The sequence below is a fragment of the Filicampus tigris genome, chromosome 18 (assembly GCF_054856515.1).
Source record: "Filicampus tigris isolate MCC_2025a chromosome 18, RoL_Ftig_1.0, whole genome shotgun sequence".
Classification (NCBI taxonomy): Eukaryota; Metazoa; Chordata; class Actinopteri; order Syngnathiformes; family Syngnathidae; genus Filicampus; species Filicampus tigris.
The window spans coordinates 10,953,184-10,973,896 of NC_141234.1; the positions used below are offsets into that span (position 1 = coordinate 10,953,184).

Here is a 20,713-nt window from a genome sequence, read left to right on the forward strand (position 1 = left end):
TGGCGATACACACAATGCCATTGTGTCTGTTGTCCAGTGATAAACAACGCTCTCTTTCCCACAAATGTCCAGCTGTCAATGCTGCACAGCTCTTCAGTCATGTGTGATCTGCTACAGTCCTGCTACACCGGTGTTCTACAATTTAAACCAGAGGAGATAGTCAACTACTTGACTGCCGCAAGTTACCTGCAGATGGAATATATTGTAGAGCGCTGCAGGGATGCTCTGAAGAAATACATGCAGCTGAAAAACCCCAATCCACTGAAGGTTAGTCAGTCAAATGTGTTTTTCCTAAAAGACAGAAAACACTACCATTGTTTTAGTTCAGCTAATAGAAAATGGATGGATAATTTTATTATACAGTAAAGTATTCCTGCATAACAGTTAAGCATGTTAGTGCTACCTGAAAAAGCAATAGTTGTACTCTTATAGTTTTCTGTAGGGACATTCATGCTATATAGGATTATTTCTCTACATGCAAGCACTATATTGATTCTGAATGATGTCCAACAGAAGATGAGCGACCTAGCGGATCAACGATCCAATCTATCGCAAAGCAAGGGACCCCATTGATTTTTTTTTTTTAATGGGTCAAAGGTTAAAGCTGAAATCAACATGTCAGAGAGAAAATAATCCAATAATTTTGAAGGACAGTTGATCCGGAACCCGGTGTCATGAATCACCTCTCTTTGCAAACGTTCATTTTGTAGTTGAAAATTCATGGGATCTCTTCAATCTATTTTCTTTTCCACCTTTTGCAGATAACTACAGAGGAGAGACCGCCTCAGCCCGTGATTGTCAGCGGCAGCATTCATTCCATCGCATCCCCGCCAGGCAGCCGACCTTCCCCCATGCGTAGCCCTGAAATCCACTTGGTGGAAGAGAACAGCACACAGGACAGCAGTCAGCACGGTGCTTTGATGGAAAAAACAGGCGTGAAGGTCTGTGTGTTCCCGCTCGCCAGCCATGTTTCACCAAGCAGTATGATTCACTACAACTCTCTAATTTGGGGCGCAGGATAACGCATCAGACCAGGGAGGAGACTCCCACTGTGACGTTTTCCAAGTTTACATCTCTGACGAAGAGCAAAACAGTGTCAAGGGGGAAGACGCCGGAGTTCCCGTTGATGAGCATAAAGGTGCCCGTTCGCCTGCTGGAGACGGGGAGGTGGGCGGAGAGCGCGGAGATTACGACTTGAATGCAACAGCTCAAGGTCCAGGCGCGGACGGCTTCTCAAGGGAAGGACTGCGATCTTTGAGACATAGGTTACCTGAACCTAGCCGAGGCCGAGGGAGAGCAGTGGGGAGGGGTTTCAAGAGGAGGCGGTTGGTGTTGTCTCAGGAGAAAAAATCTCCTCGATCGGCCTCCCAAGATTTGTGGTACCTCGCAGGGACAGCCGGCGGCTTTGGGATGGACTTCGGCGAAGGGCTCAAGCCGGGAAGTTTTTTCTCAGTTGACCTCCCGCGATTGGACTTAAGTTTAGACGACACTCAAGGGGAAAAGCCCTTGCCGCTGGCCGCTAATAGTTTGACTCATTTTGCAGTGGACGAGTCCGGCAATGCCGGCGAGGGGAGTTGCGGGTTGAACGGGGGTACGAGCGAGGGAGGGGACGAGTCCGTCGCCGTGGTGGGCTCCACATCCAGCGTAACCGGGCCCGTCATCTGCGAGCACTGCGGCGTGACGTGCCCCTCGACGCACGCCCTCGCCATGCACTACTGCTCCGCCCACCAGGTTTACTCCTGCCCCTTCTGCGACAAGCAGTTCCACCACTCGTACAACCTGAACCGACACATGGCCTTGCACCGGGGCAACGGCAAACCCCACCAGTGCCCCTTGTGCTCCAAGGGCTTCACCCAGAGGTCCACGCTCATCGACCACATGAACCTCCACAGCGGCGAGCGCCCGCACCGCTGCGCGTACTGCCACGCCCGCTTCGCCCACAAGCCCGCCTTACGGCGCCACCTGAAGGAGCAGCACGGCAAAACGACAGTGCAGAATTCCCTCCACGAGCAGGAGGAGCGAGAGAGATCGCTCGGGAGGATACGAGAAGAAGCGCAAGAATGTCCGGTTACCGAGCAAGCATCTTAAAAACCAAAGAATTTAAGGCTAAACCGGTTTAATCACGTAAATGTAGTTTAGCTGCGGGGGCCTTTGATATGTGTGTAATTTTAGTCTTAAGAACTGATTTTATCATTTTGTATACGTAGTGTCAGGATGTCTTTTGTGGTAACAACTACATTTATTTTTAGAAAATATTTTTTTGCAGTGAAAAAAAAAAGTTGGTTTTAATGACTGTAAATATTGTATTCGATGTAAACGGCATTCAGAGGAAACTTTGCAAACCTAAGTCTGTTCACACCTGTTGTACGATGCCTGTTGTGAGGCCTTAAATATACAGTTTGTTCAATTTATGATTCCTTGGAAGCATCAATGACTTGGACCTCTGGTAATTACCGCTCAAAGAAATAAATGTTTGAGGTCTGCTTTCGTGTTTATTTCCTGCACATTTTTAAGTTTACCATTTAAAGTCAACCCAAAAAAAAGTTTTGACAACAATATGTTCTATGCAGCCTCACTAGTCTCAACACGGCATTCTGATTGTGTTTGTGGGATATGAGTTAAGTAGAAAAATCTACCTGTTTTTACCTATCTCAGGGGGCGGCCATTTTGTTACTTGCTGTCAGTTGAAAATGACATCACGGTTGTTCAAAAAAATATCACATGGTGCGAGATCAGGTGATCATTGAAGATGACCAATATAATATAACCACAAAACACGCTAGATATTTTTTTGGACTTCCCCTTGACAAAAGAAGCTCAACACAAATGTATGGATGTTAATGTTTTTGACAAAAAACAAACAAGAGATGAAAAATAATCTAATTCATCATCCATCCGTAATGATGAAAAGGTTAAAGATAAAAATAGAAACCAAATGAATAATAGCCACTTGGTTCATTCCAGAAAATCTTCACTGTACACGACCTGGTTCCTCTTGTCCCTGTAAGAGCCTTTAGTGCTGTTGTGCACAGCTGTAAATGAGGGAGGCAAATATGCAGATCAAAAAGATGTCGATGCAGATGTAAACAAAAGTTGAACGAGTGAGTGTTTACCCAGAGAAGCCCACACAGACTTGCCGGTGGCCGCATCCAACATGGGTTGCTTCCTGGCAATGCTGACTTTGATGTGAATGTCTCCCACCGTGCTTCCATTCAGCTAGGGTGAGTAACAAATTGGAAATTAGAATTAGGCTCTTTCCTGAAACAATAGATGATTGTACTGTAATGCGTTCATCTACCAACCTCAGCTACTGCCTGGTCTGCAGACTCCATCTTCTCAAATGTGATAAATGCACAACTACAAATCAAAACAGTAACGGTGAAAAACACCCCAAAAAAATGCACAAATAATAAAAGCATTTGACGACGACATAAACATGTATTGTTTCCTTACTTGCGCGGGTTGTCCATGGAGAGGTCAATGATGTTGCCGTGTTGAGAGAAAGCTGAGCGCATGCTGTCCTCAGAGAGCCCCGAGCCATAAACATACACCGTGTTGCCTTTTCTCACTCTGCGCTCGGGATATGAGTCCGACCCTGATAAAGGAAGGGACCGGTTTACAAATCAAGTGATAAAGCAATTTTTCAACAGGACACAATCAACAGAACGGTTACTCACGTCTAAATGCGCCATCACGCTCTTTGTCCGCCTCACGGTCCCGATCCATCTCACTGCTCCGGTCTCTGCTCCGGTCTCTCTCCCTGTCCTTTTCTCTATCCCGCTCTCTCGTCCTATCACGCTCTCGATCCCTGTCCCGTTCTCGGTCCCTCTCCCGTTCTCGGTCTCTATCCTGCACACGGTCACGTTCTCGGTCCCTGTCACGATCACGCTCCCTGTCGCGATCACGCTCCCTCTCTCGTTCTCTGTCTCGCTCTCGATCCCGGTCTCTGTCCATCTCTCGGCTGGAGGGCATTCCTCCCCCGTCGTCTTCATCGCGGTATCTGTCGCTTGAACTGACAAAGCTGTGGGAAAATGCAGGGGGAATATTTTACACCAACAAAATGGGATGGAACACAGTTTCACTTTTTTTTTTTTTTTTTACACAAGAAGCTGGGATGCTACCTCTCATACAGGGACTTCCTGTGGGACCTCCTTCCAGACTAGAAGTAACACACAAGAAATAAGTCAAAGCCATAGTAAATAACAGAACCTCCTGTATATCATAGAACATCAGTCAATAATCGATTTGACTCAAAAAGGGTTGTCAACTTCAACCAGAAGTAAAACTTGTATTAAATTAATCACATTTTTGAAAACATATCATTTAAAAATTGTAGTGACACCTGCCACACACACAGTATAAACATTTTGCGTCTGAATATACACTCATACAAATGTGTGTGTATCAGGAATTGCAATCATGTGCAGCACTGACACATAAATATTTTCTTCTTCAAGACAAATTGCATGTTAAGAGGGTGTCCTTACAATTTCCACAAATGCTTAACACACTGATTATTACCTCGGGTTGCTCTTCATCTGTAGAAACGCTCCTTTGGAAAGGTAAGAAAGCTGGAACTGGGCCCTTTTCGGGGTCCTGTTATATGTAAAGATATATGAAGAGGAAAATGTAACACAACAAACAGGCAAAAGGTTGATGCAGCGATGCAAATAGAAGGACAATATTTTACCTTTAATTTAATCTCCAGCATACGAGAGCGTTTAAAACCAGAGTTCTTGTTCTCCGACTTGATGGCGCTGATCGCCCCTGACTTGATCAACATCTTTGCTTGCTCAGTTGCTGTCGCCGTGTCAACAACAGGCTGGTCTGACAGTGCTGTGATCAAGTCACGCATGAAAAACAAAGAAGCTACTCAATTTGTACTTAGTAAAGGTGGCACAGTGCCACTGATTAAAACTCACTTACTCCGTTTTAATCCACTCGGGTTTGTCTGGTTGGTTGTATTCTGCTTCTTAAGAGCGAGCAGTGCCTTTTTCTGAGACGCAATGGACAATTAATAAAGTGAGGATCATCAGTTGGCGTATAGACAGGTTTCCAAAATGAAAAACATCACATAACAAGAGAGGTGATTAAAAATCCACCTTGCAATTATTCATAGAAAACATCAAGTGTTGGTATAAACAAGATGTGATTCCGCTTTACCTTTTTCTTGAGCTTCGCATACTTCTTTTGCAAAGCCTCTTCTTCCTCCGTTAGCGAAGATGGAAACACAACCATGATGGAAGTGGCTTCACTACACAAACGAAAAACAAAATGATTATCATTCAAATGCGCGGTAATCGACAACAATCCATCAAGCCAGAAGACATAAAAACTTGGCCATAAATCCAAACGCACTGCTCAAACCTATGAATGTACGTAACTAACTGTCTTTCAAAAGTAAATAATTCTCCTGTTTTACTGTCCTCACGAGGTCTTTGCAAACACTTAACAGAATGTACTGTATCTGCAAAAAGGTGAACCGTCTACTCACCAAATTCATACAAGAGCGTCGAACAAAAACAGTCGCGTAAATATGACGTAGACGCGACAGTCTTTCAGAAAGAAAAGAAAAGAAAATCACGAAATCATAGCAGTTTTGTATGTGACCGTTGAATAGTATATTATTTAGAACATAAGATACGTTTCATTGATATTCTATTCGTTTGACTCGTACTTTTAGTCGTACTTTTAAGTCATATTTGCCTTTGTTTTCAAGCCACTTCCGTTTGCCAAGCAAGTTACTTCCGAGGCAACTAAATGCGACAACTCAGCACCATTGATAGCGATTATGGACAGAATAAGTAAGTTTAACACGTTTTGCTAAAAGTCCCACCAGTTCTATCACACAGCCAAAAGTTGGACAGTAATCGTGCTTTATTATAAAGCACCTCGCTTCTGTTACTTGTGTATGATGAGCTGATTTGGAATACAGCTTCAGTCATTGCTTTATTTAGCAGCATCGCTTTTGCCGTTAACACAACTAAATTATGAATTAATGTTAATAATTGTTGAGTCTATTAAGTGCTTCCTTTCAAAAGTATTTTCCCGATATTATTTCGTTGCAAGGAAGCATCTTCCTGCTTGTGTCTGTACTAGCGTGTGTTTGTTTACTTCTGCCTCTCTGTAGATGTGCCCCCTCCAGGCCCTATGGACCTTCCTCTGTCCTTGCTGGAGATGGGATGCTCTGGCAGGTTTGAACTCATCACACATCCCTCCCCGGACTTGCCTTTCCCTCCGCAGGGCACGGTCAGTATTGGTGGTGGGTCTGAAGGGTCATTGCCAACTCAACAGGTTTCTTCAGCTAGTGTACCATCATGTCATACATTTCTCTCATCAGCTCCCCAACGGGCTTCCCCCCACCAGCCTGAGCCTGGAGGCTGAAGTAGAGAAACAGTTTTTGCAGGATCCCGGCTGGCTTCCTTTACACGACACAGACTTTGCCTTCCAAAAGTTTCTCACGTGCGTATTCCTAACGAAAAAGTAATTTCTGCATCAAATATTTTGGGCTTATTTGGACTTCGCAATAAATTATATATGGAATAAAAGGTATATAAGAAATCAATATTTAAAGATCAGCTATGTTGTTGCCTCTTCCAGAGTGACACAAAGAAACGTGAATGTCGACTCCCTGCTCAACTGCACTTCATCTCCACTCAATTCTGGCCTCTCTGTCATCAGAGATCCAACTACAGGGATGCTGCTGGATTTCACAGAGGTATTCCCACTCCTCCCATTGTACTGTTATGTTAATACTAGGAAGGAAATTCTGTGGATTATAATTTTTGCGGGCTATGCTATTTGTGAAGTCCATACGAGGCTATTATTTGTATTATTTATGTTTAGGTTTCATTGGAGAACACAGGCCTTTCGTCAAAGAACTCGCTGTCATTACAACGCAAACCCGGACCGCCTTCCGAGAGCCTTAGAGGAAGCAACACAAACTATCCCTTCCTGCCTGGTAAAATAAATGCATTCCGTTGTTTTTTTTCTAAATGAGGACAAACCTGCAATATCTGCAAGTGCATTTACCGCAATCCCTCCTCCCACCTTTGCTTCTCGATAGGGGGTATGGATGAACTTACTCTAGAGCAAATCAAGAATAAGTCGGAGTTGGAGCAGGACATAGACTTTGAGAATGGTGAGCTTTAATGTTGTTTTCCACCAATGTCAAAAAACAGTGGCTATTTGGAATTCAAACTATTCTGAATTTGGCCCCCAGTTTACAAGAAAATATGGACCAAATATTAATGTAACAACATTAGTATAACAAAAAAACTGGAACAGACTCATCGTCTTTCCGTTATTTCTTACTGGCAAAGTTAAATCAAAACAAATCAAACTATAGTGTAATTGCAAGATAGCTGTTATTTACATTTTTTACTTTCTCACCGACAGATTTGCTACAAGTTCCTCCTGGTTTTAAATCTGGAATGGACTTCACTGACAGAGGTTTGTCGACATGCCTTGGCTTGCGTATGTTGGTCAAGGTACTTTTTGATTCATTTAATTGTGTTGGTTCTGATACAGGAGGATTCACACCAATGCCATTCTCCTCCAGAAATTGCCATACATTTTAATGGCTACTAGCTTAGCCATTACCAGTTGTAACCAGTTGTTATTTCCTAACAGACAGAATTTGAGTGTGCTATTTTCAGTCAAAACACTTTATAGATACTGAATTTACACAGGATGCTCACTTTGTAGCCAAACTTAGAGGAAAGTCAATGTCACAAAGATGGACTTTATCGTTCAACAGTTGTATTTTACAAGAAAAGAATCATATTCAGGGATCAAAAAAAGCTATTCAAACAGTCTTTGAATCTAAATATACTTTTTATTTTTTTCCATATTAATTCCAACATTTTACTCCAGTAAATATCGGTTCCAAATTTTGCTGAAAAATTGTTGTTGAAAAATATGATTCATCGCAATTAATTATGGAAATGTTTGCGATTAATTAGTTTTAAAAATGTAATCGTTTGACAGCACTAAAAAAAAAAAAAATGCAATTGCACTGTTAGAAGATTATGTACTAATTCACCAGTCAGATTTCGCTGCCTCAACGTTTCAAACAACCCAGAAACAGCATATTTGCATTTTATTGCTATTTTAACTGCATCTTGCAAGATGCAAGCAAGTCATGTCTAGTGACTTTTGCTTTATTTCAAATGTGCATCTTGTAGAAGCTAAAGTATCAAAACTCGAGGTCAACCTCATGTCGCTGCTGTCGACCTCTGATGATGTCACCGACTTGGAGGCTGAGGCAGAAGCAAAGGAGGAAGGCCAAGGACAAAAAGAGGCCGCCAAACTTCCAAGGACAAACAGCCTTGAAGACCTGGGCATCAAAGTACTGTATTTAAAAGATTAACGATATCTTCACTTTGTTTTCCTTTGTCTCTGAGTCCAGTATTTTAATTGAGATGGTTGTAGCAACTGCAATAGGTTTTGCATTAAAAAAAATTGTTGTATGGTAAAAAATAGTTAATTCATTACTCCCCATAAAAATGTATAATATGCTATTTGTTGTCTTGCACTCTCTGCTATCAGGATGCTGTGTCGTCCTCCTCTCGCATCAGCAAGGGAAAAGACAGAAACTCAAACCCGAATGAGAAGCCGGAAGAAACAAAGAAATGGGCCATTCCAGTTGACATAAGTTCACCCTGTGCGGATTTTCACAAACGTATTCCTCATCCGGCTTTTAAGGTACTGCTGTGCTATTTCTCGGACATGCCAAACAGCGACTTCGTGCTCCTCTTTTATTTGCCTTGACCGTAATGGTATTTTTGCACCTTCCTCTGCCCCTGTAGTGGCCGTTTGAACTGGATGTATTCCAGAAACAAGCCATATTACGACTGGAGGCCCATGACTCTGTGTTTGTAGCGGCGCACACGTCGGCTGGCAAAACAGTAGTGGCTGAATACGCCATCGCCCTCTCGCAAAAACACATGACAAGGTCTGTATTGGCAGATAAGGTAAAATTCACATCACAGTCTTGTCTTGTGTGAAACAGCTGCTTCATTTCTTTAAAAGAAGAGGAAATCGAGTTGAAGTATGCAACAATGGAGTTGTTAATGTGCACATGTTCTTGTCATAACCGCTAGGGGACACCAAAATAAAAAAAGAAATGAAATACTGTCACTTCATGCACCTACTGGCACATGTTTTTAGTCTCTCAGGGGGCGGCCATTTTGTCAACCAATCACGGCTCACCTGAGCCATGAGCAACTGTCATGTCATTTTCAGTCGATTGCAAATGGCAAAATGGCCGCCCCTTGAGATGGACAATTTCAGCGGAAGTCAACCCTGCTGTTCCCAGCAGGCCCTCTAGTTGAAACACGGCATTCTGATTAATTTTGCGTTTGTGGAATACAAGTTAAGCAGCAAAATGCACTCGTTTTAAGCCATCTCTGTGGGCGGCCATTATGTCTTCTGTCAACTGAAAATGACATCACAACTGCTCACAACGACCAATCACGGCTGACCTGTTTTCTGAATCTGAGCCGTGATTGGTCGTTGTGACCAGTTGTGAAGTCATTTTCATTCGACAGAAGACAAAATGGCCGCCCCCAGAGATGGCTAAAAACGAGTGGATTAACACTTATTCCTCAAACGCAATATTTATCAGAATGCCCTGTTACAACTAGTGGGCTTGCATAGAGCATATTCTTGAAAAAAAAAATGTTTGCGTCAACTTCCACTTTAACTCATGTTGCACAAATGCAGATTGAATAAAACACTGTTGTTGAAACAGATATTCAAAGCCTACAGAAAGAAATGTCCTGTTAATAACGATTGATTAATTGATCAAACAAATGTAGTCAAATGTTTTACTGTTTTATTTCTTTATGTCTTTCAAAAAAAAGTGAGCTCACCTGTAGCCCTAATTAGGGCAATGATGGATATTTATTCATGTGTACATTTTATGTTATGATAGGACCATTTACACTTCCCCGATCAAGGCTTTGTCCAATCAGAAGTTCAGAGACTTCAAGACCACTTTTGGGGATGTGGGTCTCCTCACAGGTGATGTCCAGCTCAGTCCTGAGTCTTCATGTCTCATTATGACCACTGAGATCCTCAGGTATTCGTTTTTGTGGTAATAATTTCAAGTATTTTTTTTCCTTTTTTTTTTTTTTACGACCGGAAAACTGAGATGTTTCTCTTCACTTTCAGGTCGATGCTTTACAACGGTTCAGAGGTCATCAGAGACTTGGAGTGGGTTATATTTGATGAGGTCCACTATATTAATGATGCAGAGGTCAGGAGATTTATGCGACCACTCCCCGAGGTTCCCATTTAAAAAATAATCCAATTCATTAGCACCTGTTTTTCTCTTTTTTTTTTTTTTTTTTCTTGACATGCACAGAGAGGCGTGGTGTGGGAAGAGGTTCTCATCATGTTGCCTGATCACGTAAGCATCATTCTCCTGAGTGCCACAGTGCCAAACGCTCTGGAGTTCAGCGAGTGGATCGGGTAGGTGCTTCACGTTCGCAGTGACTTTGAATAGTTTGGGCAAAATACCGAAAGCACCTCGAGTTGGATAAATGTGACATTTCTACTGTCGAACTTTCCAGACGCATTAAGAAGAAGCACATTTATGTGATCAGCACACTCAAGAGGCCCGTGCCTTTGGAGCATTATTTGTACACTGGAAACAACACAAAGACCCAGAAAGAGATGTTCTTACTGTTGGATGCGACAGGGAACTTCCTTACCAAAGGGTACCGCCTTTTGTCTTTTTATGAGTGGACCTCAAAGAAGTACTGAGCAAAAAAATTGTTTCAAGTAAAGACTATGTTGCATTTTCAGCTACTACGCAGCTGTGGATGCCAAGAAGGAGCGCACCAGCAAATTTGCCCAATCTTTTGGCACAAAAAGTACATCCCAGTACACCACAGCTAGTCAAGTAATTATTTCTCTCTGCCTGCAACATTGAGAAAGTTGGACTTGCTCTTATGGTGTGTTTATTTGTTCTTTTTTCCTCATATTTATACCCTTGTCTCCATTTTAGGACCGAGCGGTGTGGCTCACCCTTTTGCACTTCCTGTCCCACCGGCAGCAGACTCCCGTGGTGGCGTTCACCTTCTCACGCACGCGCTGTGACGAAAACGCCCGTTCGCTTGACTCCATGGACATGACCACCTCCATCGAGAAGGCCGAGATCCACTCGTTCTTCCAAAAGAGCCTGAGTCGCCTCCGAGGGGGAGACAGACAGCTGCCTCAGGTAGCGAGGACGTTATTTCACACAACCTCTGCGTTCATCTATTTTCTAAGGTGGCTGAGCTAGAGCTTGTCACAGCTGAGTTTGGGTGAGAGGAAGGGCACACCTTGCACTGGTCACAATTTGATTGCAAGACGCATTGAGACAGACAATCATTCATACCTGTGAACCATTTAGTCTTCAGTTAACCTAAGAAACATGTATGTGTGTGTGTGTGTGTGTGTGTTGGGGGGTGGGGGTGGGGGCAGAGTATTTACAGAAAACCCACACAAACACAGGCAGAACATGATAACAGAGTGAAGCTGGCCAAAATCTGACCCTTGAACCTCAGAGCTGTGAGGCATAAGCGGTAATCACTATGCTAGTTAGGAAAAAATGTAGCTCTTTATGTGTTGCTCTAAATGAAATCAACACAGTCAAACCCAAAACATTCTTTACAATAATATGTTCTATGCAACCCCATTAGTCTAAGTTTGATATTCTGATATATATTGTGTTTGTAGTATTTGAATTAAGCAGCGAAATCCACACGTTTTTATCCATCTCAGGGGGCGGCCATTTTGTCACTTGCTGTCGACTGAAAATGACGTCACAGTTGCTCAGGGTTCAGGTAACAACCAATCATAGCTCAGTTCTGAAAACAGGTGAGCCGTGATTGGTCGTTACCTGAGCCCCGAGCAACTGTGATGCCATTTTCAGTTGACACAAAGTAGCAAAATGGCCGCCCTCTGAGCCGGATAAAAACACGTGGATTTTACTGCTTAATTCGTATTCCACAAATGCAATTATTGTATTGTGGGCGCATACATATTATTGTATATAAAATGTTTGGGTTGACTTCCTCTTTAATAACTTATAACATGCTGTTTAAAAAACATTTCCTTAGTTGCTTTATTAAATTATGTACAGTATGTTCTCTTTAACTTGTGTTATAGAAGTGAAGCTAGCTAAACATACATTAGCTGATAATAAGGATATATCTTTCTGGAATGCTAATGATTTTGTGACAGTTGTTTAATCTTTTTAAGGGAAAACTTCATATTTACTTGAATACTGTTTTAACAATAACAAATGAAAAAAATATCTTGTTCAGATTGTGCTCATGAGGGACCTGTTGAAGAGAGGAGTAGCAGTCCATCATAGTGGAATCCTGCCCATATTGAAGGAGGTTATTGAAATGCTCTTTTCAAGAGGTCTCGTAAAGGTTAGTCTTACATGTTCAACATTTAATCCTAATTATTTGGTGTTTTTGTTGTTGTTGTTTTTTATACTACCGGTACATGCCAAAATGACTTTTAATTATTGCTTTAGGTGCTGTTCGCAACCGAGACGTTTGCGATGGGAGTAAACATGCCCGCCAGGACTGTGGTATTCGACAGCATCCGAAAACACGATGGAACAGGCTTCAGGAATCTGTTACCTGGTATGCTGGGTGATGATTGTTAAAGCGCTCCATCTTAGCTGGCACACGAATAGGTGTTTTGACATTTTCACCTCTTTTTAGGTGAATATATTCAGATGGCAGGCAGAGCAGGCAGGAGGGGTCTAGATGCCACAGGCACGGTCATCATTCTCTGTAAAGCTGGCGTTCATGAGATGTCTGATCTGCACGTCATGATGCTGGTGAGGCTTAGGAGAGCATCCTGGTTCAGCGAGTATTTCACGTAGGGCTGTTGATGACAATCAAAGGAATCCGAGATTTCGGAAAGACTTTCTTTCATCTTTTTTGTTTCGACGTCGCATCTCCAGGGTAAGCCCACCACGCTTCACTCGCAATTCAGACTGACTTACACCATGATCCTCAACTTACTCCGAGTCGAGGCTCTCCACGTGACGGACATGATGAGGAGGAGCTTCTCTGAAAGCCACAGAGATACTCAGGTAGCGACACAACGAAACAGATTGAAATGTTCGGCCCAAAACGTTGACTTGATTCACCTGTCGATACAGAGAACCCCCGTTTATTGCAGGAGATATGTTCCAGAGGTGAAAATTTGATATAAAGAAAGTTGGGGTGTCACAATATCATGATATCGCGATATTAAAATTGCCACAATATATCGTCGTGGTGTCGTCACGATATTAATAGCAGCAAATCTATTTAAAAGCCCAAGTTGTTGTCTACTTGTGCAGTTCCAGCACCCTCTAGTGGTTAGTTTATTAGTGCAGTTTCATTTGATGCAATTTTTTTGCCTCCTATCATGAACAGATAGCTGTTCAAGACCCACGCTAATTGCCAGACAAAGGTGAATATAACACATTTGTGTTCTTCCACAAATTGACCCGATTCACAGCGTGCGTGTGTATTGGCAAGTAAGTGCCTCAATATTAGGGTCATTGTAGGCCATCTATTTATTTGTGAATGCTGTTATTATGGACAAAAACAGAATATTCAGATGTTTTATTTTTTTTTTATATCTTTTTTTTTTTTAAATAATATCGTGAGCTTTTAATATATCGCCAACCTCCCCACAATATCGTGATAATTATCATACCGTGAGGTTCATATCGTGATATCGTATCGTGACATTTGGATATCGTGACATCCCTAATAGACTATATCATTTTTTTAGAATATTTTACCCCTATTTACAACATATTGTAACTGAATTTGAACATGAGGAATTTGCAATTTGCCTTTGGTAGGTCCTGATGGGATGGGGTGCGATATTGGCGAGTGTGAATGTCTGGGCGTGAGCTGTGGCCAACAGCAGCTGCTGCATAAGCGTGCTCCATGTCATTCTAGGCACATGAAAAGCGGATCACCCAGTTAAAGGCGACGTTGTCCACTCTGCCTGCCGTGGCCAGCGAGGGTCAGCTCTCTGATTTGTTGCCGTACTACCACACAGTGACAGAGCTACAGACCACGAGAGACATCCTCCAGGTGCTCCAAACACACAATGAAGCCACACAACCTAATTTCCAGCACTGCTAATTAGAGCAGTCAAAGTTAAAGTATTAAGTATGGAGATTAATTTAAAATTTATAACACACACAAAAAAATTAACTCCGTTAACTCAGTTTTATTTACTTCCTGTAGCAGCTGACCTTTGCTCACTGTGCAGCCAAACTTAGAGGAGAGTCACTGTTGCAAAGACGGACTTTTATGTAGTTTTACTCTTACAAAGATACCCGAGGGCTCATTGTAGGAATCCAAAATAATTTGCGCACTTTGCAAAGCCAAATTCAAATACCATATTAGTTGTATGTCTTTGGTGTATCGTTCAACTGTTGTATTTTACAGGAAAAGAATCATATTCAAGGATCAGTCATTGAATCAAAATATACTTTTAATTTTTTTCCATATTGATTCCAACATTTTACCCAAGAAAATATCGGCTCCAAGCTTTGTTAAAAAAATTGTAGTTGAAAAATATAATTAATCTCGATTAATTATGGAAAGTTTTGCGATTAATTAGTTTTAAAAATGTAATCGTTTGACAACACTACTGCTAATACAACCATCACTCTTCCCTGCCATCTTTTGGTCCAGACTGCTATTCTGGAGTCGGTCAATGGGCTGAAAGCTCTGTCTATAGGCCGAGTTGTGGTGGTGAACAACAAGCAGCATCTCAACGCCCTGGGAGTTATCCTGCAGGTAGCTTTTTGAATGTTCCCTGCTGAAACGCTCGGAACACAGGATGCCAACAGGGTCTCGGGGGGTTGATTGCCTCCACGTCCGCTTCTCCTCTCCAGGTCTCCAGTGACTCTGCGAATCGCACCTTCACGGCGCTCATCATCTGCGACAAAGGTAACGAGGAAGGAGAAGGGAACAGCGGTGACAGCCGAGCTCTTCCTCACCTCTACAACACGACGCTTTTCGTCCCTGAAGGTTGGTCAGTTGGATTAGATTTGTGGGCACCAGCAGATGGCGCTGTGATTCTTTCTTGCCTCGTTAAAATTGAATGCAGAATAGCGATGAAGTTGATTTGAATATTATGAATAATGTACGTTTTGTGGCGGTTACAAATGGTCACGCTCCACAAATTCTGCCGAGCAACAAGTGACCGAATCATTACGACTTGGAAAAATTCTAACGACCTTTTTCTGCTGTCACAGTATGTATTATGAATGTTAGTGAGATACCTCTGTGTTTTTGTCCAGGCCCATGCAGCCACACAGTGCAGAAGCTAAAGCTACAGGACATCACCGGCATCACAGTGAAGACGCTCAAAGTGATTCCTGACAGGATAATCGACAACTATCAGAAGAGACAGCAGCCCCGATTCAGGTTTGATAGTCAGCCGCCTGTTCAGGAAAGTGAACGTTTGCCTGGGTATGGTCGGACGAAAGCGATGCTATCTCACCCACCAGGGCCGAACCGCCCGGTCAAGCCATCTCCACGGCCTCCCAGGAGCTCCTGCGGTTGGCCGAGGCCAAGGCAGGCGGCGTCGCCACCCTCGACCCAGTCAACGACCTCCAGTTGAAGAGTGTCGACGTGGTGGAGGCCTCCATGCGTCTCCGCGTGCTGCAGGACAGCCTGAGAGAATTCAACTGCATCCACTCGCCGACTTTCACAGAGCAGGTGCGGCCTTCTGTGTGGCTGTTTTTGATGGCAACAAAGTCATCGTTGTGCGTGTGTTTCAGTTTGCGAAGGTTAAGGAGAGGATGAGTGTGCAAGAGGAGCTGGACAAACTGCTTTTCCTGGTCTCCGATCAGTCGTTATCTCTGCTGCCCGAGTACCATCAGAGGATCAAGGTTTGATTATTTGACGTAGTTTCGTAGTTCGTAAATTTTCACTGAGATCCCGTTTTAGCACGGTTCACCTACCGTGGCGCTGCTATAGCACAGATTCTGTGGATTGTTTCTACTTATCTGTTGCATACATTTCTTCTTTAATGTGGAAATCAGCATTTTAGTGTTTTTAAAAAAAAATGTTTTTGAAGGGTCAACCCCAAAAATGTTTTCACAGTATTATGTTCTGTCCAGCTTCACTAGTCTAAGCTTTGATTAATATTGTGCTTGTGGAATATGAATTAAAGGAGAAGTCACCCCAAACTTCTTTTTTTTTTCCAAGAATATGTGCTATGCAGGCCCACTAGTTGAAACAAGGCATTCTGATTTATATTTCGTTTTTGGAATGAGAGTTAATCCACCTGTTTTTAGCCATCTCAGGGGGCGGCCATTTTGTCTTTTCTGTTGACTAAAATGACATCACAGTTGCTCAGTTAACAATCAATCGCAATTCATCTGTTTTCTGAAGCTGAACTATGATTGGTTGTTATTTGAGCTCAGAGCAACTGTTTTGTCATTTTCAGTCGCCAGAAATGACAAAATGGCCGCCCCTTGAGATGGCTAAAAACGGGAGGATTTTGCTACTTAACTTATATTTCACAAACGCAATATTAATCAGAATGCCTTGTTTCAACTAGTGGGCCTGCATAGAACATATTCTCGACAAATAAAATGTTTGGGTTGACTTCCTTTTTAAGCATTAAAATCCAGCCATTTTTACCCATCCTAGGGGGCGGCCATTTTGTCACTTGCTGTCGACTGACAATGACATCACAGTTGCTCAGGGCGTAAGTAACAACCAATTATGGCTCAGTTTCATAAAATAGGTGAGCCGTGATTGGTCGTTACGTGAGCCCTGAGCAACTGTGATGTCATTTTCAGTCAACAGAAAGTGACAAAATGGCCGCCCCCTGAGATGGCTTAAAACAGGTGGATTAACTCTTATTCTAAAAACGCAATATTAATCAGAATGCCGTGTTTAGACTAGTTGAGGCACATAGAACATATTATTATCAAGAAATTTGGAGGGTTGACTTCCCATCAGTTCCTAAACTGTAAAGTAGGGAGCAAATTGTAATTTCATGGAGGAAGAGGTAGTGTTGTCATTTTTGTTGTCATTTTACTTTTTGAGTCTCAAGTGAATGAGCTCGCTGTATCGTCCCGTCGGTGTTTCTCAGGTGCTGCAGTCGCTCCAGTACGTGGACAGCGGCGGCGCCGTTCAGCTCAAAGGCCGCGTGGCCTGTCAGATCAGCAGCCACGAGCTGCTGCTCACCGAGCTGCTGTTCGAGAACGCGCTGAGCCCGCTGGCGCCCGAGGAGAGCGCCGCCCTGCTGTCCTGTTTGGTCTTCACGCAGAACACGCAAGTCGAGCCGCACATTACCAACACTTTACAGGAGGTGAGGCGCAAATAGTGATGCCATGTTGACCAGGCGGCGTGTACTGCCTCCGCTTTGCATGACTCACTCATTCTTATATCTCAGCTATGATGCATAACATCATGCTTCACTTGTTTCCATTTAATTCACTCATGTTTTGAAAAAAATACACCTTTTGCTGCTTCCACGCATTTGGACTTTAACCAGGTACATGAAAGTGCTTTATAGGGTCTTAAATTAGTCATGACCCCTCTCTGTATCTAGTTATCGTGCTCAGGTAAGCAGCAAAGTTGATTCTTAAAAAAAAAAAAAAAATTAAAATGCAGCCTCTCTCACAGCAGGTAGAGGTGAGTGAGTCATGTACACTCACCAAGCTACATTAGGTACACTTGCATAATTTATTGATCCAATGGAAGATTTGTATCAAACTGAATCTGACTTTACAGACATGATATTGTTCGAACAATATGTTTGTTAATGTGGTTGTAATTGCTTTAGGGCTTTATCGTTTTGGCATCACCCATTTAGGGCTGCTCGATTATGGAAAAAAAATATGAATCATGATTATTTTGGTAATAATTGAAATCACGATTATTCAAACGGTTTCATTTCCTTGTTTTCTACCAAAAAACTAATTTTTTGGTAGAAAACAAGGAAATGTTTAAATGTAAAAAAAAAAAAAATGAAGACAAATACATACATCTTTGAAACACTATGTAAGTTCCAAACCAAATTGATAAAATTATTTATTATAAAATGAAAAAAGCTGGAAATGTATAAATTCAAGTATGATTTCCTTGTATGTAAACAAACATAGTGCGTTGGATATAAATGAATATTAATAATAGTTTTTTTACAATTATGACCATTTTGTAATTGTGGAGTGTAATAATCGTAATTGTTTTCGATTCATTGCACAGCCCTCTCACCCATTATAAATGAGCCTAAATTTTGAATTTGATGCCTACAAAAGTGTCCAGTGAGTGTTTGATTTCCACACCTTTCCTTTTGTACTCCCCTTTTGTTGACTCATCATTTTTCCTTTAATTTATCTTTTCCACTCAGGGTATTGATCGTGTGTTGTCAGTTGCACAGCGTATAGGCGAGTTACAAAGGGATTGCGGCTTACCACAAACAGCGGAAGAATTTGTGGGCCAGTTCAAGTTTGGCCTTACAGAGGTGGTGTACTGCTGGGCCAGAGGCATGGTGAGTTTTGGATTATATTTTATTTGGGAGAAAATTGTGAATTTCTGTTTCTGGAAACTGGGAAAGCCACATACTTTGTCATTTTATGCATTTGGTAAAATTGATACATTATTATTCTTTGCCGTTCAATCAATTCAGGTAGTTTGATGACATCTTGAGGCAGCGTGGTAGTTTTACCTAATATGCTAAAACACTCCCAGTGTAATTAAATTAGTTTGTTGTAGAAAATAGTTGCAATTGTAATTTCCTCAGAAACTGTGAGGGATGAGAGATGCTGTTGCTCAGAAATGAATCATTTGAGGACAATAAGATAGAAATTCCTCATGGCATGTGAGCATCATTAGAACAGTCTGATTTAACGCTTACAAATAGGGACCCGTTCTGTCGCAAAGCAAATGCAGACTCGTTACCATGACGACCTGTGGCTACGCCGAGCAACCAACTCAGCCTATATTTAGTAGCGTTTCCGACCCCACCTGTGTCTATTTAAACTGAAAAAAAAAAAATCAATTTTTGTGGTCTTATTGCACCTCCATTCCTCACGCTCATATTGCATCACCCTATCAATTCCTCGCAGCCGTTCGCAGAGATCGCCCAGCTGACGGACGTCCAGGAGGGCACGGTGGTGCGCTGCATCCAGCGTCTGGACGAAGTGCTGAAGGAGGTGCGGCAGGCCGCCCGCATCGTGGGAGACTCGGTGCTAGGGAGCAAGATGGAGAAGGCCTCCCTCGCCATCCGGAGAGACATCGTCTTCACCGCCTCTCTCTACACCCACTGAGAGATGGGCACGTGCTTTAAAAAAAAAAAAAAAAAAGTTTCTGTCAATCCGTACAGTTTATTTCGTCGAGACACGCAGACACATTTTTAAGCGTCGGCGTTTTGAGCACAAACGGTGCATCAAAAAGACTCATATTACTGCAGCCTACTGAGTCAGTGTAGCGGTGAAATTCTTCTTCGTTTGTGTCTGCGCAACTTTATACTGCCCCCAGTGGCCAAGTCCCACACACCAAAAGGAGCCGCAATGAATTAATCATGATGCTCAAACTTTAACTATGTACAATGGACTATTGCATATTCTCGGTTCGGCAACCGAGGATTCACATACCCGCTGATTTATTAAAATCTTCCCAATATTTATCAAAGTACATCCATCCATCCATCCATTATCCATACCGTTTATCCTCACAAGGGTCGCGGGGCGTGCCGGAGCCTATCCCAGCTGTCTTCGGGCAGCAGGCGGGGGACACCCTGAATTGGTTGCCAGCCAATCGCAGGGCACACAGAGACAAACATCCGCACTCACAATCACACCTAGGGGCAATTTAGAGTATCCAATCAACTTACCATGCATGTTTTTGGAATGTGGGAGGAAACCGGAGTACCCGGAGGAAACCCACGCAGGCACGGGGAGAACATGCAAACTCCACACAGGGAGGCCAGAGCCGGGATCGAACCCACGACCTCTGAACTGTGAGGCGGACTAGCTAACCAGTCGACCGCCGTGCAGCCTATCAAAGTACAGTCCACTCCAAAAGTATGGGAACGGCAAGTTTAATTTGTTTTTGTTGTATACTGAAGACATTTGGGTTTCAGATCAAAATATGAATATAAGACAAAAATTAAGAATTCCAGCTTTTATTTCATGGTATTTACCAGAGCTTCGTGTTCCGCCTATGAGACGGACCGGTCCGTCTATCCGCCTATGACGGACGCCCATTTTGTAGGCGATAGATGGCGAACTTAAATACAAAAAAACAGTCGGACTAAGCATAGTCGGAAGCTCATTTTTTCCATCTATGTAATCGTCTATTTTTGAGTGGTAGTTCCTCAAAGTTGGTAGTCGGAAATGCTAACGGTGTGCCTGAGCTGGAGTTTATCCCAACTGACCTTGGGCCAGGTCACACTCACATTCACATCTATGGACACTACTCGAGACTTTAATGAACCTAAAATGTGTTTTGGGACTGTTGGAGGAAACCACCCTCTCCAACTCTGCTGCGAAATTATGTTTACTTTTGCATTTGTACATTTTCTTTATGTAAATGATTGTACTGTAATAAAATGTGCTGTATTTTAAGTGTGTGTAGGTTTTTGAAAATAAGATGAACATGCCCTGAAAATCATTTAAGAGACGATCGGGGGGGGGGGGGGGGGGCTAATCCAAATCCAGCCC

The 20,713-nt window shown here is 42.7% G+C and overlaps 3 protein-coding genes across 3 annotated transcripts in view; 2 read left to right on the forward strand and 1 right to left on the reverse strand.

Annotated features, from left to right (window-relative positions):
• The window catches only part of LOC147132471 (uncharacterized), a 4,101-nt gene extending 1,618 nt beyond the window's left edge, over positions 1-2,483 (forward strand). Inside the window, exons 4-6 of the mRNA XM_086014096.1 lie at positions 73-267; positions 762-941; positions 1,018-2,483. Coding sequence (XP_085870222.1) covers positions 73-267; positions 762-941; positions 1,018-2,088 — 1,446 coding nt within the window. The 3' untranslated portion in view covers positions 2,089-2,483. The remainder of the gene's footprint in view (positions 1-72; positions 268-761; positions 942-1,017) is intronic.
• Positions 2,473-5,596, reverse strand: nelfe (negative elongation factor complex member E). The gene is made up of 11 exons (XM_086014097.1): positions 5,495-5,596; positions 5,164-5,254; positions 4,927-4,996; positions 4,691-4,836; positions 4,522-4,596; positions 4,122-4,159; positions 3,678-4,021; positions 3,454-3,595; positions 3,303-3,357; positions 3,114-3,216; positions 2,473-3,032 (listed from the first exon to the last, which is right to left on the reverse strand). Exons 2-11 carry the CDS (start codon positions 5,236-5,238, stop codon positions 2,956-2,958), a joined length of 1,125 nt encoding a protein of 374 aa, XP_085870223.1. The 5' UTR covers positions 5,239-5,254; positions 5,495-5,596; the 3' UTR covers positions 2,473-2,955.
• On the forward strand, positions 5,553-20,652 carry skic2 (SKI2 subunit of superkiller complex). Its single transcript, XM_086014089.1, has 29 exons — positions 5,553-5,804; positions 6,131-6,249; positions 6,341-6,462; positions 6,601-6,718; positions 6,847-6,961; positions 7,067-7,141; positions 7,399-7,452; positions 8,187-8,350; positions 8,551-8,706; positions 8,811-8,956; positions 9,938-10,084; positions 10,177-10,261; positions 10,370-10,476; positions 10,578-10,724; positions 10,813-10,909; positions 11,015-11,227; positions 12,318-12,428; positions 12,536-12,647; positions 12,729-12,847; positions 12,974-13,105; positions 13,971-14,108; positions 14,718-14,822; positions 14,921-15,056; positions 15,329-15,455; positions 15,539-15,749; positions 15,812-15,922; positions 17,137-17,355; positions 18,400-18,540; positions 19,118-20,652. Exons 1-29 carry the CDS (start codon positions 5,792-5,794, stop codon positions 19,316-19,318), a joined length of 3,741 nt encoding a protein of 1,246 aa, XP_085870215.1. The 5' UTR covers positions 5,553-5,791; the 3' UTR covers positions 19,319-20,652.
• The last annotated feature ends 61 nt before the right edge of the window (positions 20,653-20,713 follow it).